At 49.7% G+C, this 19,332-nt stretch overlaps 1 protein-coding gene across 1 annotated transcript in view; it reads left to right on the plus strand.

The window, feature by feature from the left end:
• Positions 1–5,034: 5,034 nt before the first annotated feature.
• ADAMTS15 (ADAM metallopeptidase with thrombospondin type 1 motif 15) overlaps positions 5,035–19,332 on the plus strand; it is a 42,037-nt gene continuing 27,739 nt past the window's right edge. Inside the window, exon 1 of the mRNA XM_080983421.1 lies at positions 5,035–7,931. Within this exon, the coding sequence (XP_080839547.1) occupies positions 6,936–7,931 (996 nt within the window). The 5' untranslated portion in view covers positions 5,035–6,935. The remainder of the gene's footprint in view (positions 7,932–19,332) is intronic.

The raw sequence follows: 19,332 nt of genomic DNA on the forward strand, positions 1-19,332 counted from the left end.
TTTTATTAAAAATGCATCTCTGGGTTATTTGTGGGGCATAGGAATTCGTTCATATATTTTTTTCAAAATATAGTCCGGCCCCCCACAAGGTCTGAGGGACAGTGGACCGGCCCCCTGCTGAAAAGGTTTGCTGACCCCTGGTCTGGGATCAGCATAACTGCAACTCTGTGCAGAGTTTTCTGGGTGTAAATTTCATTGAACTCAATTGAGCTTCCTTCTGACCTCGTATGTTAAACACCCTGAGCTCTTACCTTTGGCCTTTAATTAGAAATACAGTGGTACCTCGGGTTACAGACGCTTCAGGTTACAGACTCTGCTAACCCAGAAATAGTACCTCAGGTTAAGAACTTTGCTTCAGGATGAGAACAGAAATTGCACGGCAGCGGCGCAGCAGCAGCAGCGGGAGGCCCCATTAGCTAAAGTGGTGTCACAGGTTAAGAACAGTTTCAGGTTAAGAACAGACCTGCGGAATGAATTAAATTTTTAAGCCGAGGTACCACTGTATTGACAACTTTGCAAAGAAGCCACCACTGAAACTCTTCATTCAAAACTGTGTTTCCCTTTCTACATCAAAAGAAAGAAAGGCCCAGCCTCTCGCTCATTCATCTCCTCATCTGCTGCTTTCCTCTATGCTAACCTCCCACCCAAAAATGATAAAACTTGAAAGCCATGTTATCCCCTCATTCACATGCTGGAGCCATGAGGATCCCTCAACGACCCCGGTGCTCTGGCAGATGACATCATCACTCTAATTCTGAGAAAGGTCCCGGAGGAGCCCCACTTGCCTCCATTCTCCCTCCCTTCCACCAATGATGGGAACGTCATTTTTGTCTCTGAAGGATCATCTGACATGCAACTCAAGAGGTACACACAATTAGGGCCCAGCACTCTTTCGGAGGAGACAGTTCCAATTAAAAAAACCACACGTCAAATATGCAATTACTGAATCAGCCCATTCAGCTACACTCATTCGTTTTTCCCCCTTTTCCTTTTCCAGCAATAAAGTGTCACGTCCCAGAATAAGGGAGAATCTTTTCAAACAAGGAACATCTGACTTTCTCTAAGTGAGTGAGGTGCTTCTGGGTGGGGAAGTTCTGTTAAGTCTCTGAAGTCCTTAAGCCCTGTAAGTGCAGCTGAATAAAATTCCCTCTTTTCACCCGCAAGCAAAGTACTGTTCATTCAAGTAACTGAGCTCATTAGCTAAATTCACCCATTCACTCGCTCTGAGTTGCTCAGAAAGCTTTTGTGGGTCACAGGTTTGGCCCAAAAGAGGCCTTGATGATGGCTGATGTGAGCGCTAGCAACAGATCTCTAATTTTATGCGCTAGCAAGACAGGCTTGTGGGGTGGAGGGAAAGCCCTCTCTCAACCTCCTGGTAGACAGCCCCGTTGGTTTAGATTTCAGAAATGCATAAAATTCTTCAGCTGCAGCTGTCTCCCTGCCAAATCTTTAAATCAAAGCAGAAACCAGCTTGTCTGCAAGGACGGCTTCATTTACCATTAAACCATTTCAGGGCAATAAAAACAAGCATTGGTTTTGACTACGTGACTTATGTGCAAATGTGTTGCACAGGGGCGGGGAAGGCGGGCACCACAGGGTGTGTGTGTGTTAGAGTGGGGCAGGTGTCAAGGGGCACAGATTGCTGGCAGAAACTGGCCAACTTGATTTTATCAAACTATTCCCATGTGATTTGCACCGGCTGCCAGTTAATTTCTGGGCTCAATTCAAGGTGCTGTGGTTCACCTTGAAAACCCTTAAGGGCTTGGGACCTGGGGCATCTTTTCCCCAGTGCTTTTGCCACCATTAGGCAGAGTGAGGCAAGTGCCTCAGGTGGCAGATGCTGAGGGACAGCTCCCTGGCTGTAGTTTCTATTGGGGGACAGAGCTGGGTTTGCCACACAGCCCAATGCGGGTCCTTCCGAAGCAACAGAGGACACTGTGCCACCTCAAGTGCTGAAGGCACATTGAACTGCCTGTCCAGACAGCTTATGGATCAGTTCTGCTTTCCCCATATGTTTTTCCTTGCATGTTCTGATTGCTATCTGAGCCCCTGCTTCAAATCTCTTGGCCTCAGGGTGGAAGGCTGCTGTTAGCAACCAGTGGCAGTGCCTTTTGCGTTGTGGCACCTACCTTGCCAAGTGGGGTTTGTCAGGTTCCATTGCTATGCTGCTTCAGATGATCAGAGAAGGCCTGGCATTTTTCTTTTTCTTTTTATAAAAAAGATCTTTTGTTATTTATGTTCTTTCTGTGCTACTGAAATTTGCTAAAATGCACTGCATATTGATAAGTTGTTCATCAGAGGGCAATATAATGGAACTCCTTCCCTAGAGAAACTAGATGGGACCCCTCCTTGTCCTCCTGCCGGCAGGTGAATATGTTCTTGTTCCAACAGGCTTTTGGAAAATAACTACAGTGGTACCTCTAGTTACAAACTGAATTCGTTCTGGAGGTCCGTTCTTAACCTGAAGCTGTTCTTAACTAGAGGTGTGCTTTCGCTAATGGGGCCTCTTGCTGCCGCTGTGCCACCGGCACACAATTTCCATTCTCATCCTGGGGCAAAGTTCTCAACTCGAGGTAACTCTTCCAGGTTAGCGGAGTTTGCAACCTGAAGCGTTTGTAACCTGAGGCGTTTGTAACTCGAGGCACCACTGTACTTTTAATGAAATGGTTGGTGCCGTGCTGTTTTTATTGTAGGGTAATTACTGGTATGGTTTTAATAGATTTTAAGGTCGGCAGTTCGAATCTTCATGATGGGGTTAGCTCCCATTGCTCTGTCCCAGCTTCTGCCAACCTAGCAGTTCAATGGCATACCAAAGCAAATAGATAAATAGGTACCACTGTGGTGGGAAAGTAAACGGCATTTCTGTTCGCTCTGGCACTCGTCATGTTTCTCCGTGTGCCAACAGCAGTTTAGACATCACCTGGAAAGCTGTCTGTGGATAAATGTCAACTCCCTCAGCCTGAAAAGCGAGATGAGCACCACAACCCCATAGTCACCTTTGACTGGACTTAACTGTCCAGGGGCCCTTTACCTTTACCTTTAATAGATTTTAATGTATTTATGTAGCTTTAAAAAAACAATAAAACACTGATAGCATTAAAACTACATAAATACATTAAAATCTATTAAAGGTTAAGGTAAAAGACCTTTTGTTATTTCCATGTGTTTTTAGCTGGTCTTATTTGATCTGTAAGCCACTTTGAGTCCTTGTCCAGGAAAAAGGTGGGGTGTAAATAAATATTTGATAATAATAATAATAATAATCATATAAGGGGACTGTGTATGTTTTATTCTGTTTTTATTACTTTTCATTAGCCGCCTCAAGTCTCTTTGGTAAAGTAGGTGGGATGGAACTTTTGAAAATAAATCAATAAAAATAAATCACCTCTCCTAGCAGAAAGCCTTTCAACCATGTGACTAGAATAATATTTAAGATGAATGAATGATTCATCTTCATGAAGGAATAATCCTGCTTTGATCAGGGCACAGGGATGGAACAGCAAGTCACAGGGGAGACCTGGGCAGGATGCAGTGCCCAAAGCGGTCATGTTTACATCCCTTTGATGATGGAACCTTATAGTCTCCTCTTCCATCTTGCGTGCCTGTCCAGCAGACTGTCAAAACCTGCCTTTTCCTCCTCCCTGCTCTCTGCTGCATATCCATAACTTTATTTAATTGACCATGCACACCAGCTCAGATAAACTATCGAGGGAATGTACAGCAATATACGCAATAAGACATCAACCACCAATAAAACAATACCTATTAACCGGCCCCTCTTTTTATCATGTCTTTAACTATCCTGAGTGCAGAAACAAACAATTTAAAAACACTAAATAAGCCTGATCTATAACCAGCTGTTGTCAGTGTTTAGGAAATACTTTACATCTTCCGAAAAGGCTGCGGTCCTACAAACAACATGGGGGTTTGCGCCACTGAACTCAATATGGTTTATATATAGGATTGCATCACATGGTATAATCCCAAGATGCAGACGTCTTGTATTTTTTGAAGGGACGTTCTTAATTATTTCAGATTGCTTAATAAACGCCTCCTTTGCAGTTTTCAAATGGCTGACCTTTGTGTCTGTTTCAACTATGGATGGGAGTTAACCATTTTCAGTCTTGCATTTCTTTCTGTTTATGCTTTGGCCAGCTCTCTCTGCTCTGTTTTGCAAGGAAAAGCAACAGACAGCATCCTCTCATTCCTCTGCTGATGTCAGCATACAAAGCTCATATGATGTTGCTAGTGATAAGAAGAGGTTACTGGAGGGTTGCGAATCCCATGGAGACTTTTTCACATCCACATGGACGCTTCCCTTACAATTTGTTGCAGACAACTTGAAAATAATACTGAGCATTCATATAGCACTAGTTCCCCAGTGTTCTGGGGGGTGCCTTCAGGTGGGGAGAGGGTTTCTTACTGCAAATGGGTCCTTGAGATATTGCAGATGTGGCACTGGCAACAGCAGGTTTTTTCAATTGGATTTCCCCCAGGAAGAGAACATTGGGTGAAATGGAGGAGAAATACAAGCTGTTTCATTCATGCACAAGTTTAACATGGGGGGGGGGGTACAGCACAGTCCTGTAACGTCGGTGGGTCTGCCCCAATCAGAGGGGACCTGAGAAAGTGCTTTCTGTGTCCACACGTAGGCAGCAAGTGCTTGAGAAAGGCTTTCTCACTGGCACAAAACGGATTATAACTTCTCAGGGGAATGCGATTTAGGTTGACAAAACAGTGTGGCACAGGGACAACATAGGGAATGACATCGTGAGTGCAGCACCCCCGAAAGGTGCTTGCCTGCAGAACCGAACACACATTATCACATAGTGTGTACCATATATATTTGTTTCATAAAATTTATACACTGCTTGTTTTTTGTTTTTGTTTTTTTAAAAACCCCCAAGAAACCAAAGCGTTTTGCAATGATATTAAACAAGAAAAAATTACAGCAGTACTTTGAAACATACAAAAGTTGAAACACTGAAACAGATTAAAATTACCGCAACTTTCTAAGCATCTGGGCTGGCTTGTCTAAAGAAGAGTGTTTTTATCAGGTGCTGAAAAGTATAGATGGAAGACACCTGCTGGATCTCAATAGGCAAGGAGTTCCAAAGAGCTGGAGCTGCCACACTAAATGATTGAGTTCTTACAAACGCAAAATAAGTATTGGGTGGCAGCTGCAACAGCGTCCTTTCACTGACAGAAGTGGTTGAGTGGGTTATGGCAATATTGTAGGCCGGGTGACTGGAGGCCCCTGCCAAGGGCCTAGCCAGACTTACACCACCATGCCAGGAATGCACTGCGAGTTTATAACTTTCTTCTAGCAAGACTCCTCCCCTGGGCCTTAGACAAGCTCTGCATTGGCTTGCTCATGGAAACAGATGGATAGGTAGGCAGGTAAATAGAACCAAGGGCCAGGATAAAGGCAAACAACTGCCTCATGAAGGTGCCGGACACAACTCTTTGCCGAGGGAATACCATCATCAACACCCATCGGGAAGCACCCTCCAAACCCTGACAGGCAGGAATATTGTCACAATCCTCACAACAGTCCGTGAAAGTCTGATCAGCAGAAAATTACGCCCATTTTTCGGATGAGGGGCTGAGGCTGTGTGAGCAAGAGAGGTTTTTCTAAGTCCGTCTCTGGACTTTGTAGGCGAGGAGACAGTCAAGACCCAGGCCTTTGAGACTCAAGAGTTTGCCTATTGCTTCGTGACTCCACACTGGCTGTTGTTAACCCACCTTCTTCTCCACGGAGCTCAAGGTGGGGTACAAAGTGATTCTCCCCCCTCATTTAATCCCCACAACAACCCTGTGAGGTAGGTTAGGCCAAGAGGCAGTGACTGGCCCAAGGTCACCCAGTGAGCTTCGTGGCCACATGGGGGGATCTGAACCCTCCTCTCTGACAGGTCCATGGTGGTCACACTGTTCTGAGCTACACCTGCAAGGTATTTGGGCTCCAGGCTGCAAGGTGTGTGCGAACAGGAGTGTGAAAATAAAGAAGGAATATCTGCGGACGAAGGAAGGAGGACAATGGAAAAGGTTATTTGTTCAATCGCAAGCGGCCGGTAACAGGCTGTGCTCAGAAGTGCACACAGAGTGCTTTCCAAGTAGGAAATGATAAGGCGAAGGCTAATGAAGAGAAGGGAGACGGAATGCAGCAGCCCAAGGCACTTTTTGGCACATTCAGAGTGCATCTTTCTTTAGAAAAACACATATACGCACACACAAACATCCTTTTGGCTGGCTGTTTTGGCTTGTCAAGGCTTTCCTGGGGTTCAGGAAAACGCAGAAGATCTGGCCACAAACACAACACAACAGCCCTGTGAAAAAAAGCAGAGTCAGTGGAACTGAGGAACTTCAATGAGAGAGGGGCTGAGCTGAAGAGGGGCGAAGGGGCTGCAGAGGAGGCAGGAAAAAGAACAGCAAACGCTGCAGATGGTCTCACTCTCTGAGCGAGAGAGAGAGAGAGAGAGAGAGAGAGAGAGAGAGAGGAAGCCCCATAATTGCAAAAGTCAGCTAAACTCGCTCTGGCTCTTTAAAACGCGAGGCGAGCGCGCCGCAGCGCGCTACTAGGAGGCACCGGGCGGGCTGCAAGTGGCTGAGGGCAGGCCCAATAAGCGCCTTCAGCACCTCCCCTCGGAGAAAAAAGCAGCAGGCGAAGGAAAAGCAACTCTGGCTCCGAAGCCTTGATAAAAAAAAAGAAAAGAAAAGGGACAGAAATTGGCACACGGCGGCGATGTATATAAAGCTCTCCTAGCAAGCGCGCTGCCTGTTTGCAAAGCCAGGCACCGTCGAGGGGGGTGGTAGCAGCAGCGCGCCGGCCGCGATGCCTCGCTGAGTGAGTGAGCGAACGGGCAGCGGGCTGCTCCCCGACGCGGAGGACCTGCAGTTGCCCCGGCCGGCCCGGTCCGCGCCCTCCCCGCCGCGCCATGCCGCTCCTCCTGCTCCTCCTCCGTCGGGGTGCCCTCTTGCTCTGCCTGACCGTCCTGCGAGGGTTGTGCGCCCCGGCGGAGACGGAGCTGGTCACCCCCATCCGCCTGGACCCGTCCCCGGAGGGCGGCCGGCCGTATTTCCATGGCCCCCCCGAGGGCACCCCTGTCGGGCAAGGAGCCACCTTCCAGATCACGGCTTTCCACCAGGATTTCTACCTGCACCTGCGCCCCGACGCCCAGTTCCTGGCGCCCGCCTTCGCCACGCAGTACCTGGGCAGCGCCCCGACGGCGGGGGCGGCCGAGCAGGAGGGAGACCTGCGCCGCTGCTTCTACTCCGGGGACGTCAATGCGGACGCAGACTCTTTCGCGGCTCTGAGCCTCTGCGGAGGGCTGACTGGGGCTTTCGGCTACCGCGGCGCCGAGTACCTCATCCGCCCCGTCGAGAACAGCGGCGGGAACCGGGCGCTGTGGAGCGGCCCCGGGGAGCACCTGCTGCAGCGCCGGAGCGCGCCAGGTCCCGCCGTCCCGACTTCCCGCTGCGGCGTCGGCTCGGGCTGGAACCCGGCCATCCTGCAAGCCCTGGAGAAGTACAAGGGGGCCCCCGGGGCCCGACGGGGCCCCCGCAACGGGACGGGCCACGCGCCGCAGCCTCCACCGCCCCGGGCCAAGCGCTTCGTCTCCATCCCACGCTACGTGGAGACGCTGGTGGTGGCGGACGAGTCCATGGCCAAGTTCCATGGCGGCGACTTGCAGCACTACCTGCTGACCCTCATGGCCACGGCGGCGCGCCTCTACCGGCACCCCAGCATCCAGAACCCCATCCAGCTGGCCGTGGTCAAGTTCCTGGTCATCGGGCAGGACGACAAGGGGCCCAAGGTGACGAGCAACGCCGCCCTCAGCCTGCGCAACTTCTGCGCCTGGCAGAAGAAACTGAACAAGGGCAACGACAAGCACCCCGAGTACTGGGACACCGCCATCCTCTTCACGAAGCAGGTGGGTGGGGGCGATCTGACGGGGTGGGTTGACGGGTTGCCTCATGGCTCCTCCGGCTCGTCCTCCAGGGCAGGAGGACCAGGAGGTGCTGCCAAGCGGGGTGGGTGCGTCTCGCCTCCACCCTAGTGGTCCCTGCAGGGGAGTCGAATGGGTCTTTCTAGGGAAGAGACTTCGAGGTTGGACGGCAGCGCGGGTGAGGCCGATTCCCCTCCTTGGCCAGCAGGAGGCGTTGTAACGATGATGGTTTTTACTAATCCAACATTCTCTGTGTGTATGGTACGGGGTTCTGGTTTATTGCATCTGTATCCGGCCTTTTCCTCCAAGGAGCTCAAGGTGGCGAGTGTGGTTCTCCCCTCCATCATTTAATCCCCACAACCACCCTGCGAGGTAGGGTTGCTGTGAGGTGACTGGCCCAAGGTCAGGCACTGAGCTTCATGACTTGTGTATGTGCGCTCCTGTAAATGTGTGGTTGAATCTTGATCTCTCCCAGGTCCTAGTCTGACACTGTAATCTTCACAACGCCAGGCTGAGAGACAGTGACTGGCTTACGGTCTCTCAGTGAGCTTCATGTGCTGAGTGAGAATTTGAACCCTGATCTCCCAAGGTGCTGGCTTGACACACTAACCACTGCACCACTCTTGACTCCTCCTGAAGCCCCATTAGTCCCCTTTCCCTTAGTCCAGTCTGGGGCCCTTCAGATGTTGTCAGATTACAGCTTTCATCACCTCCTCACCCTTGGTCATGCAGGGCAGGGGCCGATAGGAGTTTTAGTCCAGTGTTTCTAGGGCATCACGTTGAGGAAGGCTGCTGTGGCCTCAGTGACCTTCAGGCTACCACGTCCAGTACACACTTACTTAGGAATAAGCCCCATTTGTTTTCAACGGGTGGAGACTTCTTCCCAAATTAATTCAGGATTAGGTTGCACCTGCCCCCTATGATCCATGAGAAGGTGCCTGCCCAAATGAAAAGCAACAGTGCTTACTTGGCCAGTCACTTTCGGCTCTGCTGATTTTTCCAGAGAAGTGCAGGGAACCAGGGAAGCTGCTTTGATGTTGTTCTCCTTTGTTTAGCCCACTACACTGCTGCCTGCTTGGATTGGCAGTGTCTTTTGTGGGTCCTTGGCAGGTCCAGCCCTGATGTCTTAAGGAAGCTCCTAGTTATGATGGCTGCACTCTGCCTCCAGCGTTCAGGTTTCCCCAGATAAGAATCCCGCTGGCCACTGAACCAGATGCTGGACTAGATTGCCAAGTTCCCTGAGCAAGCAGGGCTCACTTTTTATGTTCTGATCTTTTTGCTGAAGCTGCCAGGGGGACGTGGGTTTGGGACCTTCTGTGTGGGATGCATGCAGTCCAGCCTTGCTCTCTGCCACCACCACCACCACCCCAATTGCTTGGTTGTAGCTCAGAGGGGAGCACGTGGGTTGTGAGCTTGGCATACATGGAATTCCTTTTGAACAGCAGCCCAGAAAGAAATAAAAAAAGAGGGTAGAGAAAAAACACCCGTTGGCACAGTTTTTTTGCGAGGCCAGTAAATGGGTCAAGAGAGAGACATTCTTCAGGAAGAGTCATTTGTGACAAGAAGCTGCCCTTTGCCAGTGGAGCATCTCGCTGGGCGGGGCGGAGCCACGATGCTCCTCCTCTCTCCTCCTTCTGTCTCTCCCTCCTTCTCTCCTTCCTGCCTCTGCCAACTGGGCCACAGCTGCCAATTACCCGATGCAGTGTCTCGGTTTGCCTGCCATGATGTGGCTGAGAAAACCATTGCAGGGTGCATTTGTAGTTGCACCTTAAGAGTAATTAAAAAAACTTCAAGAGTAAAAAGGCAATTAATAGAGGTGATTGAGAATATACGAAGAGCCTGCTGGATCAGGCCAATGGCCCATCTAGTCCAGTATCCTGTTCTCACAGTGGCTAAGCAGATGCCCCTTATGGAACACCTGTAAGCAAGATTTGAGCACAAGAGCCCTGTGGTTTTCAGCAGCTGGTATGCGGAATCATTGCTGCCTCCAACTGTGGAGGGAGAGCGTAGCCATCTTGGCTCATAGCCACTGATAGCCCTCTCCTCCTCCATGAATTTATCCAATCCTCTTTTCAAGCCGTCCACATTGGTGGTCCCCACTGCCTCCTGTGGGAGGGAGTTCCACAGTTTAAGTCTGCACTCCATAAAGAAGTACTTTTTAAAATCTGTCCTAAATCTTCCAACGTTCAGCTTCAAATCTTATCATTTTTTTTACATAGTAGGAGATACAAAAATTGTAGGAAAACTTGCGGAGAAAGTGGATAGAGATGCATCCACTCCCCCCCACCCTGACCCTTAGGGTGATAAAATGTAGAGCAGGGATGGGGAACCTGGAAGTCCAATTGCCCCTGGAGCATCGGAAGTTCTGCTCCTGACTTGGGATCACCCTCTGAAATTAACTGGCAGCAGATTCAGCAGACAGAAGAAAAGAAATCTCTTTCCTTCTTCCCTGCATAGTGAATTCATAGGTTTTCCTTGCACCACGAAATGGTTATGGCTGCTGACATAAGTCCTGATAGCTAAATGGAGACCCTCCATATTCAGAGGAAGTCTACCTACAGCATAGTTGTTGTTGTGGGATGTGGTTGCAGTGGGAACCTTTGATGCTGTTGGATTCCAGCTTCTCTCCACCCAAGCTGGCATGACCTATTGGTCTGGGATGATAGGAGCTGTAATCCAAAAACATATTGAGGGCCATAAACTCCTATCTCTGCTGCAAGGGAAGTCCTATGAAAAGGAAGTTAGGATCAATGGACTCTTGGTTTCATCCAGCTCTTCTCATGTTCTTGTTGGTCACACAGAGCCAGGGATTTGATTTGTTTTCTGAACTCCCCCCCCCCAAACAGCTGGGCAGAGCACCAATCTCTTTCTGAAATCTCTTGCAGAACCCTCTATTGCATGAGGTTTTGGAAACTTGAGACCAATTGGGGTGTCTCCCCCACCACTAATCTACTGTCTTTCCTTAGAAATTGTTAACTCTCACTGCCTCATGTGTGAAGTGGGATTTATTCCCCCAGAGTAATTTTTCATGTCAACATCCGTTTACAGTGGACGTAAACAAGTTAAGTTTGTCTGGCTGCACGACTTTGCCCTTAAATAAACATTCCTGCGATTTCCCTGCTTAATTAGAAGGATTTGCTACTTCCTTTCCTGCTGTTCCTTTTTTGTTTGGGGTGGTGTTTGTGAAATCCAGTGGAGAGAGTAAAGCTAAGTCCTTAGTTTGTCAGTGGAAATCTCACGGCAGTCAGGGATGTCAGATCAGTGGTGGCTGCTGTCCATGGGGACTGGTGGGGTAGAAGTCCGGGAGCCCAACAGTAGGTGGCGCCAAAGCCAATGCCAAACAGCAAATTCATTCTAGCTTGGTCCTTGTCCTCCTCCTTCCTGCTGAGTTATACAAGGGCAACTCTGAGACAATGGAGGAGGAAGATGACAGGCAGTGCCACCCCCGGACAGGGTGTAAGTGGGAAGGCAGGCAGGTGGGGGCAGCCTAAGGTTGGTGGACAATGCCCAATTTGCCCTAATGGACCAATCTCTGCTGACTGGAATCTATTACTTATTGCATTTATTTCTCACTTTGTTCTCCAGGGGGATCAAGGTTCTGCCCATCCTAATTTAATCCTCAAAACAACCCTGCGGGGTAGGTTAGGGTGAGAGGCAGGGACTGCCCCCTAGGGTCACCCAGTAAACTTTGTGGCTGAGTGGGAATTTGAACCCAGTTCTCCACAATGCTAGTCCAAAACTCTAACCACTACACTGGAACCCTGATCTTCCAATATTTTATATCTCTCTCTGTGTGTGCGCGCGTACACACACACTCTCTAAACTTCCAAGGTTCTAGTTCCCATTTCATCTTCACAACAACCCTGTGAGGTAGGTCAGGCTGAGTGGCAATGCCTGGCCCTCAAGGTCGCCCAGTGAGCTTTGTGACCAAGTGGGGATTAGATCCCTGGTCTCCAAGGTCCTAGTCGGGCACTCTTTCCGCTGCACCACACTGGCTCTCATCCTGAAATCTGGCTGGGCCTGTTCCTAGCTCCTCCCCTCTGTAGCCCCTGGGCTCCTGCATCTCCATGTTGATGCTGACAGCCTGAGCATCCTCTGCGATTGCTCCTCGATGCTGTGGGCTTCATGCCCGACAGGAATGCAACTGCTCCCTCTAGACCCGGTCGCTAAGCAGCCATCATCGCCTAAGAACGAGTGGTTTTTGCTTCCCTACACCTGGACGGGCTTCAGGCAGGTGATTGACTTGGAAATCTCCTCAAGGAATCCCTTGTCATCCTCGGGCTGAACCTTGGCTACACACACTGTTCTGATCCATGGCAGCCTTCCCAGTTTTGCTCGCAGGAAACATTTGTATGCATCCAACTGGGATTTCTCATTTGACACGGCAGGAGCTTTGGCCAAACTTGTACCGGGAAACGTTCTGACCGTTCTGTTTCCATTTCTACCATTTGCTTGTCGCCTTCCTCCTCCTCCTCCAGGGTTCTGTTGCCTAAGTGAAGGCTTTCTACTCTGTGCGGCCGGCTGCTGTGATAGGCAAGATTAAGGAGGCGCTTCTTGCCTTGGGTCTCAGGCAAAAAAATGCCTCACCATCTTAACCCCAGATATATGGCCATAGTCTGGCCCTTGAATTGCTGTTGGACAACAGCTCCCAACAATAGCTGCGATTCCTCCATTGCAAGGCATTGGACTAGATGACTCAATGATCACAGTGATGCAATGAATATAGGGAGGGCCACATCTCTATTTGCTGATGGAGAAAGATTAGAACAAACCTTTTGCTAGGAATGAAAGGCATCGTGATTGTGTATTTGTGTGTGTAAGGAACCAGCACAACACACATGACCACTCATGTGTGTGAAATATCTCAGAGACTACTCCATCCCTCTTCATCCCTTCCATGACTACAGCCAAATGACCACAGCTACCTGCATGACTCACACCTAGACTTGGGTTGGTTTTTTTGGATAGGCACAGCCCCTCTAAAGCTTTGAGCCATTCTGCAAACTTCCATAGGCACTTCTGTTTGTGCAAATCTCAGAGAAGGGGTCGAGGACAAGGGGGATGGAGAAGCAGACCCAGAGATGTTTTGGGGTGGCCTGTTGCTTTTACTCATGTCACATGGCAGAGGCTGCAATCGTTTGCACTCTCACCTGGAGAAGGGTCCCATGCAATTCAGTGGAACTTGTTTGAGAGGAGACATTGGTGCGATGGCAAATTCTGAAGTGCGGGAATGCATTGTTATGGCAACTCCTATGGCAGGGATGGGGAACCTCAGGCCTGGGTGCTAAATGCGCCTCCACCCAGGTCTTTCTGTTTGGTTCCCAAGGATCTCCCCTTTCGAAGCACAAAACGAGCCTGTTCTATGGCATCTTTGAGTGCTTTTGCCTGGTTGGATTTGAACTGCGATCCTGCTCCTTGCTTGCCTGGATGGAGGACAAGACAGGTGCAGGTGTGTCAAACCTCTGATTTCTGCCTGGCTAGTATGCAGCTTATTGTAAAAAAGTAAGAGTCACATCCATTGCTCCTCCCAATTTTGTATCTGGCCCCTGCATGTGTCACCCCTGCAGTAAAGCTATAGGGACTGTGTGTTCCTTTAGTCCCTAGCCAGACCAAAGACATACTCACAAGTTAAGACCATCATTCATGGCATTGACTGCAATCCCGTGCATCACTTTCTGGGAGTAAGCTGAGTTCCGTGGTACTTCTGACTGTAGAGGTTCAACTTGGAAAACATACTGAGCTTCAAGAACAAGTTTTTCTACCAGCTGCAATGGCAGCCTTTTCCATTAGAAATGCTAATATCTTGCAAAGACATGTTGTGGATGATGACAACAACAAGGCTCCTATCTGACTGGTGTGAAGCAGGTACCTCATCCAAGAAATGGAAGGAAGTACCTAGCCTTGATTATTTTTCTTGTTCTCTGACTTCCTCAATGCTAACATCCCACAAATCCTGGAGGTGGGGGAAATGGCAACCTTGAAACCTCATTCAGTTGCTGGAGAAAATAGAGTCAATCAATTCCTCTGGTGTTGCAGTGGATGATGTCATTGCTCATGCTTTGAAAAAGGTCCCCAAACTGTGCTCCCTCACATCCTTCCTCTGCTGCACCACTGGGAGTAAACATGTGTGGGATTGGACTGTAAAACTCCTAGAAAGAGACGCAGACTTTGAGGCGGTGAGTGAACGTGGGACTCCGCCCTGTGACAAACCCTCCTTCCCTTGTCCCCTCAATTCCTCCCATGATATCAGGCTGGAACAAGCCAGGTTTGGCTGTTGCTCCTCTGCTGGTCTATTGAGTTGGGACTGCAGGAGCCTCAGATGGAATGCATTAGAGCAGGATGTGGCTCAGGAGCATGAGACCCTTGCCTTGTTGAAAACAAGACCTGGAACTTTTCCACCAACTTTGGAAGGAGGGAGCCAAGGCTTCCCCCAGCTGCTGCATCCCAGCAGTGTGACGACGGAAGTGAATGTGACAAACGCGATATTATTTGCTGTATTGTCAAAAAGCTGCCATTATGGAAAAGGGGGAGAGAAAAGAACAGTTTCTGCATGTTAGGAATCCGAAAGAGTGATTCAGCCTCGCAACTGCCAAGGGAACAGTAAAAAGAAAAAGGGGGGAGGGGAGAGGAAGAAAACATATTTTTAATAGATAAAGCAAGGTGTCTTAGATTTTCATTTTCCTCCCGATTCTGTGGAATTCTATCCTGGAGCAGATGAGTAACTCCCTTTCCCCTTTTCTTTTCAGGATGAGGGTTTCCACTGAGTAGGTTCCAAAATAAAACACTTTTTTGGAATCGCAGGAAATTGGGCTCCACGAGTTTGTAGCTATTTAGGCAATGTGATGACTACAAGGCTTGGATTTAGTGTTGACCTTCAGTTCAACCTGAGCTGCGTGTCCTGATCCTTACAAACATCAGATGGAGAAGATAAACGTGGGTGCAGAGTCATGCGACTTCAGACTGATGGGGGAGGGAGGCTGGAAGGAAACATAGAATCATAGAATAGAATTTGTAGAGTTGGAAGGGGTGCCACTGGTCATCTAGTCCACACCCTGCAATGCAAGATTTATTTAAGCCAGACTTAAATAAAACAAAAATCATTGCATCCAGAAAACTAACATGTCAGGGAGAAGGTGTGACTAGAACGCTTCCTCCCTTGATATCCGTTGCCGGGTTTTTTTGTGTTTTGTTTTTGCGGAAGCAGGAGCTTTCAGCTCTGTGATTCTCTCCACCTCACACTGCAGACTACAATGGTAGAATCCAGAACCATTTCTACTCTGTTGGGTTTGAGTTGTGTGCCATTGAATCCAAGGCCCTCCCACTGGTTCGGTTGTGAGCAATGACAACAAAAGAGTAGGTGGCTTCTCCTCTTTGCATCTGTGGATTGTGTCCAATGCTAGTCCTACTCAAGAGCAGGCCCTTTGAAATGAATGAGCCATGTCTGCTAACTTCAGCAGGTCTCCTCTGAGAAGGAGGCAACCAAATACCATATTTTTCGCACCATAGGGCGCACCGGACCATAGGGCGCACCCAGTTTTTTTGGGGGGAAATAAAGGAAAAAAATTATTTCCCCCCCCCCAGGCGCGGGGCTGGGGTGGGGGAAGCTCGAGCTTCCCCCGACCCCAGCCCCCAAACAGGCAGCTCTCTGCAAGCCGCGGGAGCGCTCCCGCTGCTTGCGGAGAGGTGCGCGAAGCCTGGGCGCGCTGCTCTCAGCGCGCGCAGGCTTCGGCATGCTGGCAGCTCCCCGCAAGCAGCGGGACCGCTCCCGCTGCTTGCGGAGAGGTGCGCGAAGCCTGGGCGCGCTGCTCTCAGCGCGCGCAGGCTTCGGCATGCTGGCAGCTCCCCGCAAGCAGCGGGAGCGGTCCCGCTGCTTGCGGAGAGGTGCGCGAAGCCTGGGCGCGCTGCTCTCAGCGCGCGCAGGCTTCGGCATGGTGGCAGCTCCCCGCAAGCAGCGGGAGCGGTCCCGCTGCTTGCGGAGAGGTGCGCGAAGCCTGGGCGCGCTGCTCTCAGCGCGCGTAGGCTTCAGCATGGTGGCAGCTCCCCGCAAGCAGCGGGAGCGGTCCCGCTGCTTGCGGAGAGGTGCGCGAAGCCTGGGCGCGCTGCTCTCAGCGCGTGCAGGCTTCGGCATGCTGGCAGCTCCCCGCAAGCAGCGGGAGCGGTCCCGCTGCTTGCGGAGAGGTGCGCGAAGCCTGGGCGCGCTGCTCTCAGCGCGCGCAGGCTTCGGCATGGTGGCAGCCTGCATTCGCACCATAGGACGCACACACATTTCCCCTTCATTTTTGGAGGGGAAAAAGTGCGTCCTATGGTGCGAAAAATACGGTACCTTGCATCTATTGGGGATGCTTCCCAGGAATGGGGTTACAGTTTTTTGGATCAGAACCTGCCTGATTTAAGAAGATGTAGATTGTGTGCACACTGTCCCTTTAAAGCACATCTGGAGCACATTTTCTGCCTCAAAGAATTCTGGGCACTGTAGTTTGATAAGTGCTGTTGGGAACCGTAACACTGCAAGGGCGAACTACAGTGCCCAGGATTCTTTGAAGGAAAGACTGTCCCTTGAATGTGCCTTAAAGGTGTAGCTGGTACGCAGCTCACAAGTATGAAAAAGGCAGCCTACGGGGTTATGTTTGGGGAGAGTTTGTGCTGCAGCGTTCCTGGGGCCTTGTCCCATCTTCCGAATAATAGCCAGCTTGCATTTTTTGCGCATTACTGAGCCGCGCATTCCTCAAACCCCAATGTGAGGGCACTGGATCAATGGAGACATCTGCCTTTCTTGAACTCCTCCATCTGTGGTCTCTTGATACCGCAAAATGTATCTGCCTGCCAAAAAGGCTGTTGCGTAAACCCTGAGCTCTTGTTTCATTAAAAAAGGAGGGAGGGCGACAAGCTAATTGATAGGCAGTTTGCAGTGGCAGTCAACAAGTCCCGTGCAGAGCAGCTGGCGGGCGGGTTGGGGTATTTGCTTTCTCATTCTGGTATCAGGAAGTTCTGGAAAAGGCAGGTTACTCAGTTCAGGAGTAGCACCAAACTTGAGAATGGCTGCACTTCAGTAGCGGAACATCTGTTTTGCAGGCGGAAGATCTCTGGTTCAATCTCTGGAATCTCCAGCTAGGACTGGGAGACACAGCTTGTCTAAAATCCTGGAGGCAGCTGCTGCCAGTCAGTGTAAACAGTGCAGAGCTAGATGGACCAATAGTTTGACTCAGGGTTAGGCAGCTTATTACATTACTGTGGAGGCAGCTGCAATTGACTTTATTCTCCACTTGTTTCATCCTGATCTTCTAAGCAGGTATGAATTGGAAGTCTCCTTCTTTGGTGGTAATGGTGTAGCCCAGCAGCTGCAACTCTGCCCCATAGGATGAGCCCTGTCGGATCAGAACAGAGCCCAGCATCCTGTTTCACACACTGCCCAACCATGTGCCCATGGGAAGCTCACAAGCAGGATGTGAGCACAACAGTCCTCTCCTGCAGAAATCTCCCAGATCTCTCTGGGTGATCTTAAGCCACCCTTTCATACTTGCAGTTTGGGGATAATAATACTGAGCCTACTTTACAGGATGGGTGCTAGGATTGCAGCAAGATAATGTTTGCAAAACACTCAGCTCACTCAAAAGAGGGCACCAATCCATATGATTCACTACTCTAATTAGAAGGTGCTTGGTTGCATGATGAAACTTGGGAAAATGCACCAACAGTGACTTTTAAAGTGATATTAGAAAGATCCCCATGTGCAGGACCTTGAAGGCACATCAGAATGCCGTCTTGGTGAGGTCCAGTTCTGTGGTTTGTTCTCTATACAGAGGAGAACAGAGGAAAACATGGTGTAAATGCAATCAACAATATTTAGCATTTATATAGAGCAGACACATCCATCTTCCAAGAGACTGTGATCTACTCACACTGGCAGTGATCTACCCATTGTATTGATCAAAGTTGTTGAGGTTTCTTTAGTGAGGGTCAGCTGGGAAACAAAGTTGTTGAGCTTTTTTTTTGGGGGGGGGGTCCCGCAATAGATCATGATCGACCTGTTGGACAGGCCAGATATAGAGGTAAAGGCACTTCATATACATTATCCCAGGACTCCTCCTAGCTTGGGATGCCTGAGAAACTCAGCATTCATAAATTCTGATTGACCTGATTTACATCTTCAAATGGGCAGGTCGATACGGAAATGGGATGGGGAATGTGCAAACATGTGCAAACATGTGCAAAACAGACGTGGTCAGGAAATAGAGTGATCTGCCCATCTCTCTGCCTGTGAGGCAGGCCAGTCTTATTCTTTCCATACTGCAAATGTGAGCAGGGCAGGGAGTGGTCTGGCTGAAAATAGCAGCTGACTTAAAGCTACTGTAGGCACCTTCTGTCATAGCACTACACAATTCACTTACAGTTTGTTTACAGAAAGGCACCTTTTCTGAAAAAAAAAAAAAGGCTTTCCTTTAACCTCTTACTATCCATCAGCGACCTCAAGCGATGCTACTAGACCGGATCCAGGGCCTGTCCTCATAAGCTGCATGCTAGGTCAATGAGGGTCGTATGATCTCCAAGGAAAAATGACTTTGGGTGACCTGGGGCGGGGCAAGGGGGCATTAAAGGAGGGCCTGTTAAAATCTCCTTGTTAATCTCTGCTTGCAACCAGGAGGCAAGGCTCACTAGAGAAAGTGGGTCAGTATGTCAGTGCAAGTCTTAGGCAAAAAGCCAAGAGATCCTTTCAGCTTGCAAGGCAAGGAGAACTAAAATGAAGAAAAAAGGAATGAGTAAGGCAAAAGAAACAACCAAGTCCCATTTTTTGGTCAGAGGCAATAATGCTTCTGAATACCAGTTGATGAAGCCACAGGAAAGGGAGGGTGCTCTTGTGTTTGGGTGTCCTGAATGAGGGCTTCCCCATTGGGGCACCTGAGAACAGGATGCCTCTCTAGATGGGCCACTGTCAGCGGAGCTCTTCTGCTGTTCCCATAAAGCAGCATTTCTCCCTCTCCAATTAACCAAGGTACAACTTGTAGACCGTACTTTCTGAAGCTAGAAGCTATTCAGGAACTAAAGACCCACCATGCTCTGCTTCCTCTGGACGTTTGGACAAGGAGCAGGGGCAAGCTAGGATTGTGTCCCCAGTTGGCATCTTTTCCTCAACAGATGCCACTGGACTCCAACCCCCACCAGCCCCAAGCAACATAGCCAATGGCCAGGGGTGATGGGAGTTATCATCCCACAGCACCTGTGGGTCCACAGCTCCACCAGCCCTGGCTTCATTGTTGTGGGCTGCATTTCTCCAACACAAGAAGAGGTGTAGAAGAGTATATGCAGAAAACCTTTCTGGAGATTGGTGAGAATCTGCATAGACTTTGCAGGGAAGATCTGTGAGCATTAAGATCTACCTTCCTGGATC

The sequence above is a fragment of the Podarcis pityusensis genome, assembly GCF_964106645.2.
Source record: "Podarcis pityusensis genome assembly, chromosome: 15".
NCBI classification, from domain to species: Eukaryota; Metazoa; Chordata; class Lepidosauria; order Squamata; family Lacertidae; genus Podarcis; species Podarcis pityusensis.